Source organism: Nyctereutes procyonoides, unplaced genomic scaffold, assembly GCF_905146905.1.
Source record: "Nyctereutes procyonoides isolate TBG_1078 unplaced genomic scaffold, NYPRO_anot_genome, whole genome shotgun sequence".
Lineage (NCBI taxonomy): Eukaryota > Metazoa > Chordata > Mammalia > Carnivora > Canidae > Nyctereutes > Nyctereutes procyonoides.
In genome coordinates, this window is record NW_026575146.1 from 28,060,643 (window position 1) to 28,078,071 (window position 17,429).

The window sequence follows — 17,429 nt, forward strand, 5'->3', positions numbered from 1 at the left end:
TGGCCCAGGGCCCGATCCTGGAGACCCGGGATCGAGTCCCACGTCGGGCTCCCGGTGCATGGAGCCTGCTTCTCCCTCTGCCTGTGTCTCTGCCTCTCTCTCTGTCTCTCTCTCTGTGTGATTATCATAAATAAATAAAAATTAAAAAAAAAACAAAAACAAATAGCTGACACTGATTTTATTTTTTAACTTAGAATTCTGAAAAAGAGTGATAGCCATTATAGAACAATCAGTACACAAACACAAATAATAAAATTTTAAAAATCGTGACATAAATGGGGTAGTCCTCAGAACTACATACACTACTCTTATGTATGAGAATGAATTATTTCCTCTAGAAAATGTTAAAGCAAACCAATATGCCAAAATATAACTGTTAATCTGCGCCTTTAAAACTAAGAATTTAAAATTATATTTAAGCTAATGGGAAGCCACGAAATTTCCTTTTGCTAGTTCCTACACAGTCTATAAGCTCTTTCCTGGTCTCACTTAAACCTCACCTTTCCAACCCAGTTTAAGCCCTTTGGAATATGTATTTACCTATAATCACTTGCAACATGTACTCAAGTAGGCACCCTTAATTATCCCGCTCCCTTATATGAGAGCAGGATACCACCTGGCAAATTCCCATTATTAAATTAATTCAACCACCTACAGTAGTCAGGTTAAGCTAGTTCAGTAACAACCCCCAAATGTCAGTGGCTTAAACAACACAGGAATAGTTCTTGCTCTTGCCCATGTATGTAACAGGTCCTGGTAGTCACTTCAGCAGGAGTCCAGACTGTTGGAGAAGCCACTGGTTCAAATGATGTACATGTTGTGACAGATAAAAAAGGAAATCTTGTATCAATAAGTACAGGCTGATATGTTTTCTTAAACTCACAACTCACTGGTCAGTACTAGAGACATGGCCCTACATATCACAAGCACTCTAGGAAATGCAAATCTTTGATGACCTTCAGGAAAGCAAAGCAGCAGAAATATTTGGTGATGAGAATTAACATCCACCAACTAAACTATTTATAACCAAAGTCAAATGGATCCATGACGAAACCATATAAATATGTCTTTTGCTTACGCCCAGGACTCAAGTACCCAGGCCATCCACATCTACTATGTACAATGCTAGTTACTTTCATAATCATAATAATCTCATTTCCCAAATTTTCATCATCTTTCCTTACTGCTATGCCAACCTAAGCAGACACTCACTATGCTTTAAAACGTCATACTCTCTCAGCCTCAAATTTTCTATAGTCACTCATCTTGTTTGGTGGAAAGCCAACTTCTATACCTTCTCTTGATCACTTTCTTCCTCTCTCCCTCATACAGACTGAAGCTCATATCTTCAACTCCTCTCAAAATACAAATCATTAAATCTCATCCTAAAAAATCCTTTTAGGATTTGCAATATTGCAGACCTCAGCTGCCCTCTCAGACCTCCATTTTTGCTATAAAACTCCTCAAATTAGCAGTTAATAACTAAAATGGATAAATTTTCTCAGGGCACCTGGGTGGCTCAGTGATTGAGAATCTGCCTTTGGCTGAGGTCATGATCCCGGGGTCCTGGGATCGAGTCCCGCATCAGGCTCCCTATGGGAGCCTGCCTTCTCCCTCTGCCTGTGTCTCTACCTGTGTCTCTCATGAATAAATAATAAAATCTTAAAAAAAAATTCCTCATGGCTATATGATTCTTCTCCTACTTCTGGTCCCAGCACTCTGAAGATGTACTGGCAGTCAAATTCTTTCTTCCTAAGGTCTGCATAACAGGGCATTCACTTGTTTCATTGTTTTTTAATTGTTTCTTAAAAGTTTCCCTTTTCTCTACCAACCCCTTTTAGTAAGAGCTTTTGTCAAAGTTAGAGTCCGTTTGCTTTGAATGGTCTTCTTCAGCATATGCTGCCATGATTTCAAACTTTCACCTCCATCTCCAAAACACCTCTAGCTAGGATCTCTTTTTTGTGACATTTTGTTTTCTACTTCTTGTTGGATACACACAAAAACACACTCTCTGACACATGTATGTAATGCAGTATCTCTAAGTCAATGTTTTACAAACTAAATTATATTTTCCTCATCTTTTATAACCTGATTTCCTAAAATAAAATAAAAAAAAAACACTGTATTTTTCTTTTTCTAGGTTAACAGTAACAGTTTCCTCCTAGTTGTCTAGAATCAGAAACTGGGTATTATGTAGGATTCTATCACTGACAATATTTAAATCCAGTTTTAGTTTATTCTACATCCAGAAAAGCTATTGCTAGCCTTCTATACAGTTCTTGATCACATGATTAAAAGAGACTCCAAAATTAACTGCTTGACTTCTAATTATCAGATCAGTCTTCCTAAAGCATACACTCAACAAGTTCTTTATCCTCATCTTGCTTCCTACGTTCAACCTCTGCATATAAAAGTTCTACTCATTCTTAGAATGTCCCTTTTTCCCTAAGTCCCACTGAGTTCTGACATTTAACTGGTTAGACTTATTTCTCATTACCACAGCCCATTTTCTGTGCCACATTCACAGAACTTCAGCTTATACATATTTTATATTCTTTCTTCCTTAAAAAACTATAAAGATTACTAAACTTAGAATTACATATTATCTTACTTTGTGGATTACAATTTCTAAAACTCAACAATTTTATGCATACTAATTATACAGGTTCAGTTAATCAATTAAAAAAGAAACTAACCTTATTCAGCTGTTCTTCCATTCCTGGTATTAACATTACACAAGCTACACATACTCCAACAAGCAGGAAAAGTGCATAGATCAATCTAGTCACAGTAGAGTTGTTTCCACTTGGACAGCATCGACATAGCAAACATGGGGCACTGCCACATAAACATGGTATCTGAGGAGAAAGAATATTAAAAATCTGTAGAGTTTAAAATGATACAGTGAAAATTTGTTTCATCCATTCAAAAAAGAGAAAGGACTGAAGTTAAATTACCAAGGAACAAAATGTATTCGGTTTACATATAATTATTCACAAACTATAAAACTTATTAATTTCCATATAAAGGACCAAAGTCCAACATAAAAGTGCTTGATCTCTAAATTAAAATAAATCAGTTAAAACAAAGAAAAAAAATCACCAGCAGCAGAGAGTTTACCTAAAAAACAGAATATTCATGATTACAAGCCCATCACCCAGCTCCTGTCCTTTAACCTCCAGTTATCATAGTGGTAAATTCACAAAATTCTGAGAATTCTCAAATACCCTAGAAGAGAAAAGGAAGGAAATGGGCATCCCTATCTTCTTCCTTTTTTGAATTGGTGGTGGTGAAAACTCCAGCTAGATAACTTTCTCCAGTGGAACTCCACACTAAACTACTAGTATATAACTGGGGAACAGGATACTTCCCTCAACAGGAGAGTTGAACATTGATAAGCGCATTTGCCACTATTTCAGAAAGGCAAAGCATTAAGTGTTCTCACAAGTACGGACCATCACCTAGGCTGAACGCCACCACACCGTCAGACTTCAGAAAAATTGAAGACTAGGATATTCCAGCCTTTTAACTAGAGCTCTGGGGAGAAAGTCTCAGAAACCAAGGGAAGGGAATATTGCAGAAGTCAAACACACTACAGCAAGCAACATAATGCAGAAACAAAGCTGTTTATATCAAGCTTAAACAAGACAAAAATAAGTCACAGCAACTATGCAAACATACTCTAGCAAAAAATATATAAGCACATCCCTCAGGGAAAGGAAAAAACTAGGGTGACAGAGAGACAATTGAAGAATCCAGTCTGAAACAAAATATAACTCAGTAAGAAAAGGAAATTCTGTATAAGTGCAAATCAAAGAGTTCAAGATGAAATGGGAAAATAAGATGAGCAGAGAAAGTCAAACTTTAAAACAAATTTTTTTTAGAAAGTCAAACTTTAAGAATAATTATCGAGAAACAAAATTGTCAACTGGAAAAAAATTACAGAAAAAAGCTTGAGATAATTTCTATGAACTTAGGCCAAGAGAGATGCAGTTAATACTGAGGACACATATCCTACTGCCCTAACGCCCTAACCAATGGAAAAAATTAAAGCAATAGTTTTTCAGACAATTAACAAGAGGTGATTGCAGGACAGTAATTTCTGATAGAGGAAAAGAAACAATGTGAGCAACATGACTGACTCCTCTTTCTGCCTGGGAGAGCTTCCGAGTGCAGGCAGAGGCCAGCAGAACCTGAATTAAGGAGATAAGAGGTAGGAGCTGGAACAGAGTTGGATGCTGAGAGAAATAAAGGTAGCTAGAGTTTATTTTTTTATTTTTATTTTTTTTTAAGGTAGCTAGAGTTTAAAGACAGAATCCTGGAGAGGAGAAAGTGACAGAGTAAGCTCTGGAAATCTGCAGAGGTGTCAGCTTGAGTCTTCAGCAAAGCAGTGATCAGTGCATGCATTTGAATAATACCCAAAAAGAGGTAAGAGTTGGTATTCCCACCAGCCATAGTGGAAACACCTTGGAATCCAGGAGACATTGAGCTATAGGCAATTACTTAGAAAAAAAAAAATGAGTCATAAAACTAAAGGTTGCTCCAGTCTCACTCAACAAAGCCAAAGGAAACACTGAAAAGATCAAATTTTCTTCAAGTAACTCACCGATGCCCAAGAATATTTTCTTTTTAAATACAAGTACATCCAGCATCCCTCTAGGTAAAATTTATAATGTCGGACATCTAATAAAGAATTGATAGGTATACAAAAAGGCAGGAAAATACAACCTTTAATGGGAAAAACCAATAAAAATCAACCTAATAATAACACAGATGACTAAATTATAATAGCATAGTTTTTTTAACTATATTTCATAAGCTCAAGGAAACAAAAAAAATCAGCACATTAAGAAGGAGATGTAGAAGATAACTTAAAAGATCTCTATCAAATCTAAAAAAAAAAAATAGTCACTGAACCAAAAATACTAAGACTACAAAAAGGGTTAATAAACCCAAAGATAAAGCAAATGAGACAAAAATGCTAGGACAGAAATGAACAGAACATCAGCGTAGACCTCTTCAAACAGCCTAATAGAAGTGAAATTGGAGTTCTCAGAGAGGAGATGAGACAGAAGAGTCCATCTCAGGAAATAATTGTCTAAATATTCCCCAATTTAATCAAGATTATAAATTCACAGATCCAAGCAGCTCAATGAAATTCTAGCAAAATACACATGATGGAAACCACACCAACTTATAATCAAACTGCTTAAAAACAACCATGAACAGAAAAATATTTAAAAAGCAGGCAGAAAAATTAAGGCATTTAATATAAAAAGATAAATATCCACTAACAATTTAAAAACTGCAAGCCAAAAATAATTACTGAAAAAAAAAAACCATAAATGAAAAAGTTTTATTCTGTAAGTCTCTTTCAAAAATTAATGTAAAGGGACACCCCAGTGGCTCAGTTGGTCATATCAAATCATGATATCAGGGTCCTGGGATCAAGCCCCACAAGAGATTCCCTGCTCAGTGGGGAGTCTCCTCCTCCTCCCCCAAGTTGTTATCTAACAAATAAATCTTAAAAAAATTAATGTAAAATATAAACATTCTCAGATATAGAAAGGACAAGAATCTAAAACTAGCAGACCTACACTACGAGAAATGTTGAAGGAAATCCTTCCAGCTAAAAGAAGATGATACCAGATAGTTCATCAATACACATACCAGAAAACTCGATCTACAGAAAAGAAAAAAATGTTATTTTCTTATAGAAAGAAAATTCTTTAAAGGATAATTATCCTTTTATTTTTGTTTTATTTTTTATAAGATTTTATTTATTTATTTATTTATTTATTTATTATTATTTATTTATTTATTTATTTATTTATTTATTTATTTATGAGAGACAGAAAGAGAGGCAGAGACACAGGCAGAGGGAGAAGCAGGCTCCATGCAGGGAGCCCGACGGTGGGACTCGATCCTGGGACTCCAGGATCACACCCTGGGCCAAAGGCAGGCGCTAAACACGGAGCCACCCAGGGCTTCTGATAATTATCCTTTTAAAGAAAAATGATAGCAACACATTGTAGGAGGTTGTAACAAAGGCAGAAAAAATGCATGACGATTGCAAATAGTATGCAAGAAACATTCAAGAGACATTCAAGTATATTTTACTGTAAGGTTCTTAAATTGTAAATAAGTGGTATGACTGGACATGAAGTCAGATTATAAACAATTAAAAATGAATACTATAAACCCTAAAGTAACCTCTGAAAAACTCAAGACAAAGAAATATAGCTAGTAAGCCATGGAAATAGAACACTAAGAAATGGCCAATTAATGAAAAACAAGGCAAAAAAGCTACAGAAAGGGGAAAAAGGTCAGGACAAATAAAAAACAGATGGTTGACTTAAGCCCAAACATAACCAATTATCACGCTAAATGTAAATGGCATAAAATTCCCAATGAAAAGGCAAAGACCATCACAGATAAAATACTGAGATCCAACACTCTTCTATGAGAAACCTAATTAAATATAAAAACGCCAACAGGTTAAAAACGAAAGAAATAAAAAATAAACACCATGCTACAGCAGCACCAGATAAAATAGATTTTAGAGCAAACAATCCTACCAGGGTTGATAAGAAGGGACACTTCAGAATGAAAAGGGGACATAAACAGAGATATGGGATATTAATGGAAGACCTGCAGTCCTAAATGTTTCTATATTTAATAAATGAATTTCAAAATACACCGAAAAAAATAAAACTGCAAAGAATGACAAGTTCACATTTATATTCTCTCATATGGCAAAACAAAAATCGGCATATAGCAACCTCGTACAATATTATCAAGTAGTTGTGCCTAACATATTTAGGGAATATTCAATCTAACTAGAGGAGTGCACAAATTGTTTTCCAGAGTGCATAGAACCATGCACTTGACCAAAATGGAACATATTCATGGCCATAAAGCAAATCTCAAATTGCAATAAACATATAACAGAAAAGATATCTGGAAACTAAGTAACACACTTCTAATTAATCCAGAGAGAAAAGATATCAAAAGGAAATGGAATGAAATTAACACACTACATTTGTGAACACACTGAAAATTAATTTACAGTACTTAATGACTACATTAGACAAAAAATTCAAAACAATCTGAGCTTCTACATTAAAAAAAAAATCAAATTAGCAAATTAAAACCAAAGTAGAATTAAGAAAATAGTAACGAAAACAAATCAAGGCAGTTAAAAGCAGAACAAGAAAATCAGTGAAACCAGTTTTAAAAGACCATTACAACTAATAAACTTAGACTCATCAGGATATTAAAAAATAAAAGAACAAGAGTAAACACGCACAAATCATGAATCATGGAAATGTGAAGAGACACAAATACAGATACTAAAAGCATTAAAAAACTAAGGGGAACATATGAACCATTTTATTTATTAGCTTAGAAAGTCTATGAAAAACCTACACTGCCAGAAATTATTCAATTAAAAAAAATCTGACAAAGGAGCCTGGCTGATGCAGCCAGTACAGCATCTGACTTTAATCTTGGGCTTGTGAGTTCAAGCCCCATGTTGGGTGTACACATGTAAAAATAAAATCTAAAACAAACAAACAAAAACCTACCAAAAACAAAGCACACACACACACACACACACACACACTTAAAAATTAAATTTGTAGTTAAAAACCTTCGAGGCATAGACGGTTTCACCAGTGAGTTATATTAAGCATTTAAGGAATGAATTATGAATTCTACACAAACTATTCTGGAAAACTAAAGAGGCAAAACACTTCACAACTCTTTTCTAGCCAGAATTACTTTGACGCTAAAGCCAGACCAGTATCCTTCATGAACATAAATCCTTAATATCTTGCCAATTCAAAATCAACAATATAAAAAGGATATGAAGACTTCTAATACCTGTTTTCCCATGCAAGAAGCATGGAAGTCACCACCACTCTGTCCTAATAGTAAAAAGCTGAACAGAGTGAAAAATCAAGAACTTTTAGGATCCATAAGAGCGATTAGGATATAGGGTAAATCACTGCCCTCAAGATTGGAGACAGATAGGCAAATATAAGGAGTTGTGGCTTACCAGAGCAGAGATTCACAAGTGGAAATGAATTTAGGAACCAATGCCCAGGTAGCACAAACTGTTAACTGAAGAACTGTAGAAATTCCCTCATGCTTCCTGCAGCAGACGGGAAAGGAACTGTTTTAAAACATACCCAGAACACTGTTCTTTACAATGCCTACGCTAAGGAGAAACTAGTTATGAGAACCTAACCTGGGGGGGTGTTATCAAAGCCACATTAGTGCAGGGAAATGGAAATACTCACTTCCAGCCCAAATTAGCCATCCTCTTCTATTAGGAAAAAAAAAAAAAAAAAACAAACCCTGAGAAACACTTGTATAGTTCACAGTCCAAAGACATAGGCTCACTAAATGACTAAGACCTAAACATAGGGCTGTGGAAACTTCTTCCCCAACACCTCACCACAATGTGACCAAAATCTATTTATATCAATCACTTTTACCCAGTACAGCATGTCCAACTATCAAGAAAAAGTTACAAAGCACAACAAAAGGTAAAAAACAAAACAAAACTTAAGGAGTCAGAGCAAACATCAAAATCAGATATGGTAGGGATGTTGGAATTATCAACCTAGGAATTTAAAACATCTATTACAAAATAATAATAATAATAATAACTTGAAGCCTCCCCATTAATATCAGGTACAAACCAAGGATGTTTCCTCACTCTTCCTTTTCAACACTGACTATAAGTTTTAGCTAATATAATAAAACAAGAAAAGGAAATAAAAGGTATATGCACTAGGAAAAAATATAAAATTATTTTTCTTCACAGATGACATTATCTACATAGAAAATTCAAAAGAACGGATCAAAAGAAAGCCCCACAAAACCATTATAGTAGGGCTGCAGAATACAAAGTTTAAATACAGAAGTCAATCGCTTTCCTATATCAGCAATAAAAAAGAACTTGAAATTAGAAATACATTACCATTTACATTAGTATCCAAAACCAAAAACCCCCAAGTACTTAGGTATCAATCTACCAAAATAAGTAGATCAATATGAGAAAAAACACAAAATTCTGATAAGCAAAATAAATGAACAGATATTCCACGTTCATGCATTAGGATGACTCAATATAGTCAAGATATCAATTCCTCAAACTTGATCTATAGATTCAGTGCATTCCTAATTAAAATCTCAACAAGTTCTTCTGTAGATATTGATAAGCTGATTCTAAAATTCATGTAGAGAGACAAAAGACCCAGAATAACCAACATGATATTGAAGAACAAAGTTGAAGGACTGATAATACCAGACTTAAAATTTATTATGACGCAACAACAGTAATCATGTCAGTGTGGCACTGTCAAAAAGAAAATAACAAATCAACGGAACAAAATAGCGATAAATAGCCTCAGATAAATACAATCAGCTAATCTTTGACAAAGGTGCAAAGGCAATTCAATGAAGCAAATATGGTTTTTTCAACAAAAGGTGTTGTAACAACTGAGCATCAGCATGCAAAAAAAGGAATCTCAACATACACAGATCTCACACCCTTCCCCCAAATTAACTCGAAATAGATCTTAAATCTAAATATAAATCTAAAACTATAAAACTAGTATAAGATTATATACAAAAAAACTAAATGATCTTGGTTGTGGCAATGAGTCCTCAGATACAACATGAAAGGCATGATCCACAAAGAAAAAATAATTGATAAGCTGGTCTTCATTAAAATCTTAAAAATTCTGCTTTGCAAAGGTCTATGTCAAAAGAATGAAGAGAGGCCGACTGTGTGAAAATATTTGCAAAAGACACATCGGATCTTAAAGGACTATTATCCCAAACCCAGAAATAACTCTTAAAACACAACAATAAGGAAGCAATCAGATTAACAAATGGGTCCATAGACACCTCACCAAACTACATACATAGATGGCAAATATATGAAAAGATGTTCCATATATTTCATATGTGTATGAGAAATGTGTGTTAATATAAGATATCACTATATGCCTATTAGGAAGGCTAAAATCCAAAACACTGATAATACCAAATGCTGATGAGCATATGGATCAACAGTGATTCTCATACACTGCTGGTAGGAAAACGGTACAACCACTTTGAAAGACGGCTTGACAGTTTCTTATAAAACTAAACAGATGTTTACCAATACAATCCAGTTAAGTACCAAGAAAACCTCACGTACACACTAAAACCTGCACTCAGATGTTTACAGCAGCTTTATTCCTAACTACCCAAACTTGGAAGCAACCAAGATGTCCTTCAGTAGATTAATGAACAAATAAACTGTGGTACATCTAAATAATGGTGTATTAGTGCTGAAAACAAAGGAGTTCTCAAGCCATGAAAAGACCTGGAAAAATCTAAAATGAGTACTATCAACTTAAAACAATGTGAAAAAAACTACATCTTGTAGGATTACGACTGTATGAAATTCTGGAAAAGGCTAAACCATGGAGACAGTATCAGTGATTGGAGTGGGTACAGGGATGAATAGGCAAGGCACACAGGATTTTAAGAGCACTGGAAATATTCTGTATGCTACTATAACGGTGGATACATGTTATTAAACATTTGCCCAAACTCACAGAATGTCCAACAACAAGGGTGAACCATAATGTAAACTATAAACTTTGGGTGATTATGATATGCCAACAAAGATTAATTAATTTTAACAAATATACCCTCTCACACACTCCGGTGGGGGATATGATAATGAAGGAGGCTACCCATGGGTTGGCTCAGGGGATATACAGTAAATCTTTGTATCTTTCAAGTTTTCTATGAATCTAAAAAAACTGCAAAGAAAGCCCCCCCTCTTTTTTTTTTTTTTTGAGAGAGCACAAGCATACAAGTGGGGGAGGGGACTGAGGGGCAGAGAATGAGGGACAGAAAGAATCTTAAGCAGGCTCTATGCTTACGATCTAAGATCATGACCTAAGCCAAAATCAAGAGTCAGATGCTCAACTGACTGAGCTACTCAGGTGCCCCTAAAGAAGACTTTAAAAATAATAAGATATTGGGACCAGGTAGGGTTTAGTCAGGGAAAATAGGCTGATTTAGCTTTTGAAAATCAATCAATGCAATTCATCATATTCACAAACTAAAGAAAAACCATTTACAGGCATCTCAATGAATGCAGGAAAATCACTTGACAAAATTCAACGGTCATTTTTGATAAATTGAACAAAACTTTCTACAAAGAAAGAACACAATATCCTCAACTTGATGAAGTGCATTTACAAAAAAATCTATACTGTCATCCATACTTCATGGTGAAAGTCTGATATCCCCTATGGCTCCAAACATATCCAAGGATATCTGTTCTCATCACATATATCTATGTACAAGACAAGAAAGGAAAAGAATACACACAAGAAGGGAGGGAAAAAATCTTTTCCATTCACAAATAATTGCTTACTTGGAAAACCCCAAAAAACATACAGAATGCTACTAGAATTACAAGGGAATTTAACAAGATCTCAGGACACAAAGTCAGTACACATATATTAATCACACTCCTGCACACCAACAAATAACTGAAAACTAAAATTAAACCAACAAAAAGAAATACTAAAGTATAAATCTAACAAAATATATACTAGATACCAAATGAGAATTAAAAAACACTGATGAAATAAATCAAAGACTTAAATGACTTATGTAAACAGGAAGATAAATAAAATGGGCTCTCATGAACTGAAAAACTCAATATTATAAAATGACAATTCTTTCTAAACTTATCTATAGAATGAACCATATTCCAACCACAATCCTAGCAGGAGTTTGGTAGAAATAAATCAGTTGCTTTAAAAATGTATATGGAAAGGTAAGGGAACTAGACGAGCCCAAATAATTTTGGAATATAAGACTGGAAGACTCACACTAGCTAACTTCAAGATTAACTTTAAAGCCACAGTAATCAAAATAGGGTGGGGTTATGCAATAGTATGGGCACAAATAAATGAAATAGAATATAGTTCATAATAGACTTATGTAAATATGGTAAAAGGATTTTTGATAAAAATACCAAAACAGTCAATATAGGAAAGATAATCTTTTTAATAAACAGTGCTGAAATAACTATCTAAAAGAACCTTAAGGAGCATGTGAGTGGCTCAGTGGTTGAGCATCTGTCTGCCTTTGGCTTCGGTCATGATCCTGGGATCCTGGGATCCAGTCCTGCAGCAGTCTCCCTGCAGAGAGTCTGCTTTTCCTTCTGCCTATCTCTCATGAATAAATTAAAATCTAATAAAAAAAAAAAAAAAAAAAAGCTTAAGCCACAACCAAACCATATACCAAAATTAACTGAGGATTTCTTAGGTATGATATGAAAAGCATGACCCACAGAAGAAAGAAAACTGATAAACTAAGCCTCACCAAAATTAAGAACTTCTGCTCTTTGAAAGACATCCTGAAGAGAATTAAGACAAGCCACAGACTTTAATATAGGGGAATCAGGTAGCTGATAAATGATTTGTACTTAGAATATATAATGAACTCTTAAAGCTTAATAAGAAACCAACCAAAAAAACTGAGCAATTTCTTTTAGTATTTTAAGAAAAAAAAATACATGGATGGCAAATAAGCACATGAAAAAGTGCTCAACATCATCAGTTACTAAAGATATGCACACTAAAACAATAAGATACACACACACACACACATTGGAATGCCTAATAATCAAATAATATCAAGTACTGAGAACTCTCTTTGTTGGTAGGAATGAAAATTAGTACAGCTATTTTGAAAACCAGCTTGGTAGTTTCTTAGAAATCAAATGTGTGCTTGTCATATTGCTCAGCAATTCCACTGCTAGATAGTTTACCTAAGCAAAAGAATTTAAGAGTCACACAAAAAAATCTTTATGGCACCTTTACAGAAATGCATGTAGCTCTTTTATCACCAGGATGTGGAGATGCCCTTCACCTATACATAGAAAGTAACTTGTGGTACATTCAAGCAATGGAATACTATGGAAAAATAAAAAGGAACAAACTACTAATACACGTAACATGAATAAATCTCAAATGAACTATATTCAGTAAAAAAAAAAAACAGACTCAAAAAGGCCATATGCTGTATGATCGATCCTATTCATATGCCACTCTGGGAAGAAAGAACTCTGGAGACTGAAAAAACAGTGGTTGCCAAGGTGGGAATGACAGAATTTTTTAAGGTGCTGTTTCGTAGTTGTTATATATAACCACAAGATTTCTCAAAAATTCACGGACCTGTATATTACAGAGTGTGAATTTCACGTAAATTAAATCAACTAAAAAAAGAAAGATAAAGATATAGAAAAACAATATGGAAAGAAAATAAAGACAATATATCATCATGAAGGTAACTGGTGTCCTTAAAACAGAGAATCTTCTAAATAAACAAAAAGATATTCAAAGATAAAATACAAGAAAAACTTCCCTAGATGAAGAAGTGTATCTATATTTTCAATAGAATACTATTTTCTAGATGAGAAAAAAATGATAGATTTAAAGTCAGACATATATGGTTAATCTCAAAGATAAGTAAAAACCCTTCAGATATCCAGGTAGAGTTGGAAACAAGTCAACAGAACATGTGAGATGTTCTGGGAGGGAGTGGACACCACAGTGTTTCAAGACAAAACACTATTCATAGAAAACACTATTAAGTTCTGAAGGAAATGGTATACTATTATACTGGTAAATAATGTCTCAAAAACCTAAGAGATATTTTTATATATGAAAGAAATTCAAGCTGAAATCCATGAATTCTTCAAAAAGTCCACCAGATTATAAAATTTAGCCAATTAGGAGAGGACATGAAGATGAAAAAAACTGGGAGAAGCCATGGTTAAAAAGGAATGCAATGCGCTTTCAAACTACTTAAGTGTAGAGCAGCAGTTATCACAAACACCTGGAAGGTTCATTAAAACAGAATGCTGGCCCTTAGTGTCTCCCTAACTCTCTTGGTATGCTGATGCTAGAATCCAGGGAACATGTTTTAAGAATGACTTGTTTAGTTCTAAAACTAAACACCTAGGATAATTATGGTTATAAAACACAATGGTCACATATAAAAAAATAATACAAAGAGATTCTGATAAAGGTAGCAGACTGAATATGTGAATTTACCCACACTCCCTTTAGAAATATCAATGAAATTTTTTTTAAAAAAGGGCTTTTTAAAAGGAGTAGACTTAAAATGAACAAACTTAGGAATGAACTTAAAAAAGGTCAAAGACTTCCAGATTTTTTCTCCTGTTCTTTTTGACCCTTTAAGGCATAGAAAATTGAAAATATAAGCCATCAAAGGAATGTAGAGTAGAATTCTCAAACAGATCAGGAATTGGTGGCACCAGGTAGCATCCATAACTGAGGCAGAAGGTAGGGGTAAAAATAGGATTATTAAATGCTTTTTTAAAGAGCATTTAAGACTCTCGAATTTCATTCCATTTTTTGTTCTGGCCAACTGAAGAGGATAAAGCAGAATTTCTCAAGCTAGGCATTGATATCTTGGGCCAAAAAATTCTTTGTTGCTAGGGGCCAGCCTGTGCAGTTGTAAAAGTTTAGCAGTATCTCTGGCTTTTATTTACTAGATGCTATTAGCACCTCTTACCCCAAATTGGACAACGAAAAAAAAAATGCCTGCAGACATTGCCAAATGTCCCTCGGGGGCAAAACTGTGCCCAGCTGAGAACCACTGCTGTAGAAACATGTCCTTAGATGAATCTTTTTAGCAAACTCTCCTGATGAAGAAATGTGTAACGTTTAGCAACTCGTTTACTTTTATTTTTGTTAAAACCAAGAAAAATAAGATTTAATGCTTTGTTTAAAAATACATGTTTAGCATGCTACTACCATTCCTAAAAAATATTTTTGTCCTTTCATCCATGTGTCATGTATTGACAGAGGAGTATTGGTGGTAGCATATTTTTTGTGACATTTAAAGTTTGTACTCTGCTATGCTTGATTGTTCATAGTGACTATGAATCATTTCTGCAAAACCAAGTTATTGTACTAAAAAACAAAAATCTAGCAGAGGCTGACACAAAATAGGTAGGCAGTAATCACTAGCTCTTTCTTTTTAACTAGATTATCTTGGGCAACAATAACAAAAATGATTGTTATTGTACATAAGGTCCAGTACCTCAAAAAAAAAAAAAAAACAACTCTAGTTATTAACATCATTGTTGAGATTGTGGTGGAGAAAAGCACTGAGGTAGGCATAAATTGATGGTAATGTAGTTTCAGGATTAGGTGGGAGATCCACAGATGTTTAAGTGGTCAATGTAATAACCGATCAAAGAGCACACATGAACCAAGGATTATGACCAATCTAATTCTAGGCCACTTAGCAAAAAATCTTAAAATAAAAAATTAACTCCAATCTCTATACAACAGTACTACATGTATTTTTTTCGTGTTTTCATAGTTCAGAAATTTTCTACAGCCGTTTTAACTCAGAAAAATTGACAAAAGTTGATTAGGCCTCAAGAAATCTGAGTAAAAACTAAGATTTAATTGTGGTTTAACTGTTCTAATTTAATGACCTGAATACTTTTCAAAATTTAATTGTAAATTTGTCAAAACCTTTATTTTTTTATTTTTTATAAAGCTTTTATTTATTCATGACAGAGAGAGAGAGAGGCAGAGAGAGAAGCAGGCTCCATTCAGGGAGCAAATTTGTAAAAACCTTTAAATTAGCGTATTGATCATTAAGACTGCTGAAAAAAATGGATTTGTATATTATAGGCAAAGTCCCCTTTGGTTGCTATAAAATTACACCAAAATTGAACAATTCAGGAATAGACACATAAGCACCAGGAAGGAAGGGGGGGGGATATAGACAGAATTGCATACTATAGAGTTAATTGCTTTTGTAGACTGGCCACAATAATCTAGCACGCTTAAGATCAACCTTGGCCACCTAGCCTTATCCGCCAGAGATCTAATTAGTGGAAGGTAAGAAAACGGTCTGCTTGTTACTACCTTTCCAATATACCTTGTCATTAACGATGACTAAAATGTAGTGTCAATTTTACCAGTTTTCTAGTCAATAAAGATGAAGAATTAAGTTGTAAAAACTTTAATAGGAATGTAATTTTTCCATATTGTGCACTAAAGCGATTTTCTTTCTGATTTATGATAAATATAAAAAAAATTCTTAACCCCTTCCCCCCCAATAATCGTAAAAGGGAAAAATGGTGTTCATCATGGTCCTGGAGAACAAAACTGAACAGATGAATTCTTCCTTTTATGTCTTTACTATATACAAAGAACATGCTTACTTGATAAATGGACAAAAATCTGACTTTATAAGTCACACATTTCCCCCAAAAGAAAACAATGTTTTAACATTTATAATTTTGTAATACATTTATTACACCATGCCTCTTTGTATTAAACAATAGACTCAAGTAGACTCTCGAGGTTTTTTTTTTTTTTTTTTTTTTTTTTTTTACTGAGATTAAAAATACCTGGTTTTCATGGCCAACTACAGGAAGAAATATAAACGTAATCAAGAGAATGATCTCGGTGGAAGTAACCACCTCCAGGCATCACTTTATTAACATCTAACATTTATAGTTCAAGCAATAGAACTTTCTGGAAAAAAAAAAAGAGAGCTCTGTAAAATAAAAATTCTGCGCCCTGTATATAATGGAGTCATTCGGGAAATCAGCCAAGCGTTAGACGTGGAATTTAAAAATCATAGATTAATGAGATATGATGTGAACCCAAATACCTAGCCCCGAATTACAAATAACTACTAAAACTGTCATGTTAGTATGTTGTCTACATGCGGAGGGGAGTGTGTGGATTATCTTAAATTTGCACCCCCTGAATCAAGAAACTGTACCGTTATAATGAAAAATGGTTTCACTCTGACGACGCTCTCCAAGTAAAATGCGACCTACACCCGATTAAAGGAAATTTGCGTGCTTCAGGTCAAAAGATACTGAGTACCCTCAGATGTAGGATTACTTGAGCACTACAGTCCTTTGGCGGTAGCACGAAGGCAGGGGACCCAGCAGCGCCCGCGCACTAAGGCCGGGCTGGCCCACCTGCCGGGCGTCTAAGTGTCCTCGGCTCCGCAGAACAAAGAGGCCGGCAGGCCTCGGGGGACCGCAAGCGCCGCAGCCGGAGGTCGCCGGCAACGTGACGAGGAGAGACACGGTGCTCCGCGGAAAGGGCCTAAGACGCCTGGACACGCGGCCTACGCAGACACAAGGAAAAAACCACCAACAAAAAGGGACCTGGAGGAACAGGGGAGCAGCTTTCACCAGAGACGGCGGCGGGGTGGGGGAGGGAGGCCGCAGCCCGGTCGGCTTCTCCCCTCGGGGCAACGCTCCCGTGTCCGCCGCTCCTCGCGGCCCCCGCACTCCGCTCTTCGCAACGAGCCGCGGGGCCCCGAAA

The 17,429-nt window shown here is 35.1% G+C and overlaps 1 protein-coding gene across 2 annotated transcripts in view; it reads right to left on the reverse strand.

Moving 5' to 3' along the window:
* SERINC1 (serine incorporator 1) overlaps positions 1 to 17,429 on the reverse strand; it is a 33,434-nt gene that overhangs the window by 15,677 nt on the left and 328 nt on the right. The window contains exons 2-3 of one of the 2 annotated variants that reach the window (XM_055309732.1): positions 8,060 to 8,155; positions 2,697 to 2,858 (exon numbers count right to left, since the gene is read on the reverse strand). In XM_055309732.1, the coding sequence (XP_055165707.1) occupies positions 2,697 to 2,732 (36 nt within the window). In that variant the 5' untranslated portion in view covers positions 2,733 to 2,858; positions 8,060 to 8,155. The remainder of the gene's footprint in view (positions 1 to 2,696; positions 2,859 to 8,059; positions 8,156 to 17,429) is intronic. The other variant, XM_055309731.1, reaches the window with a different exon arrangement.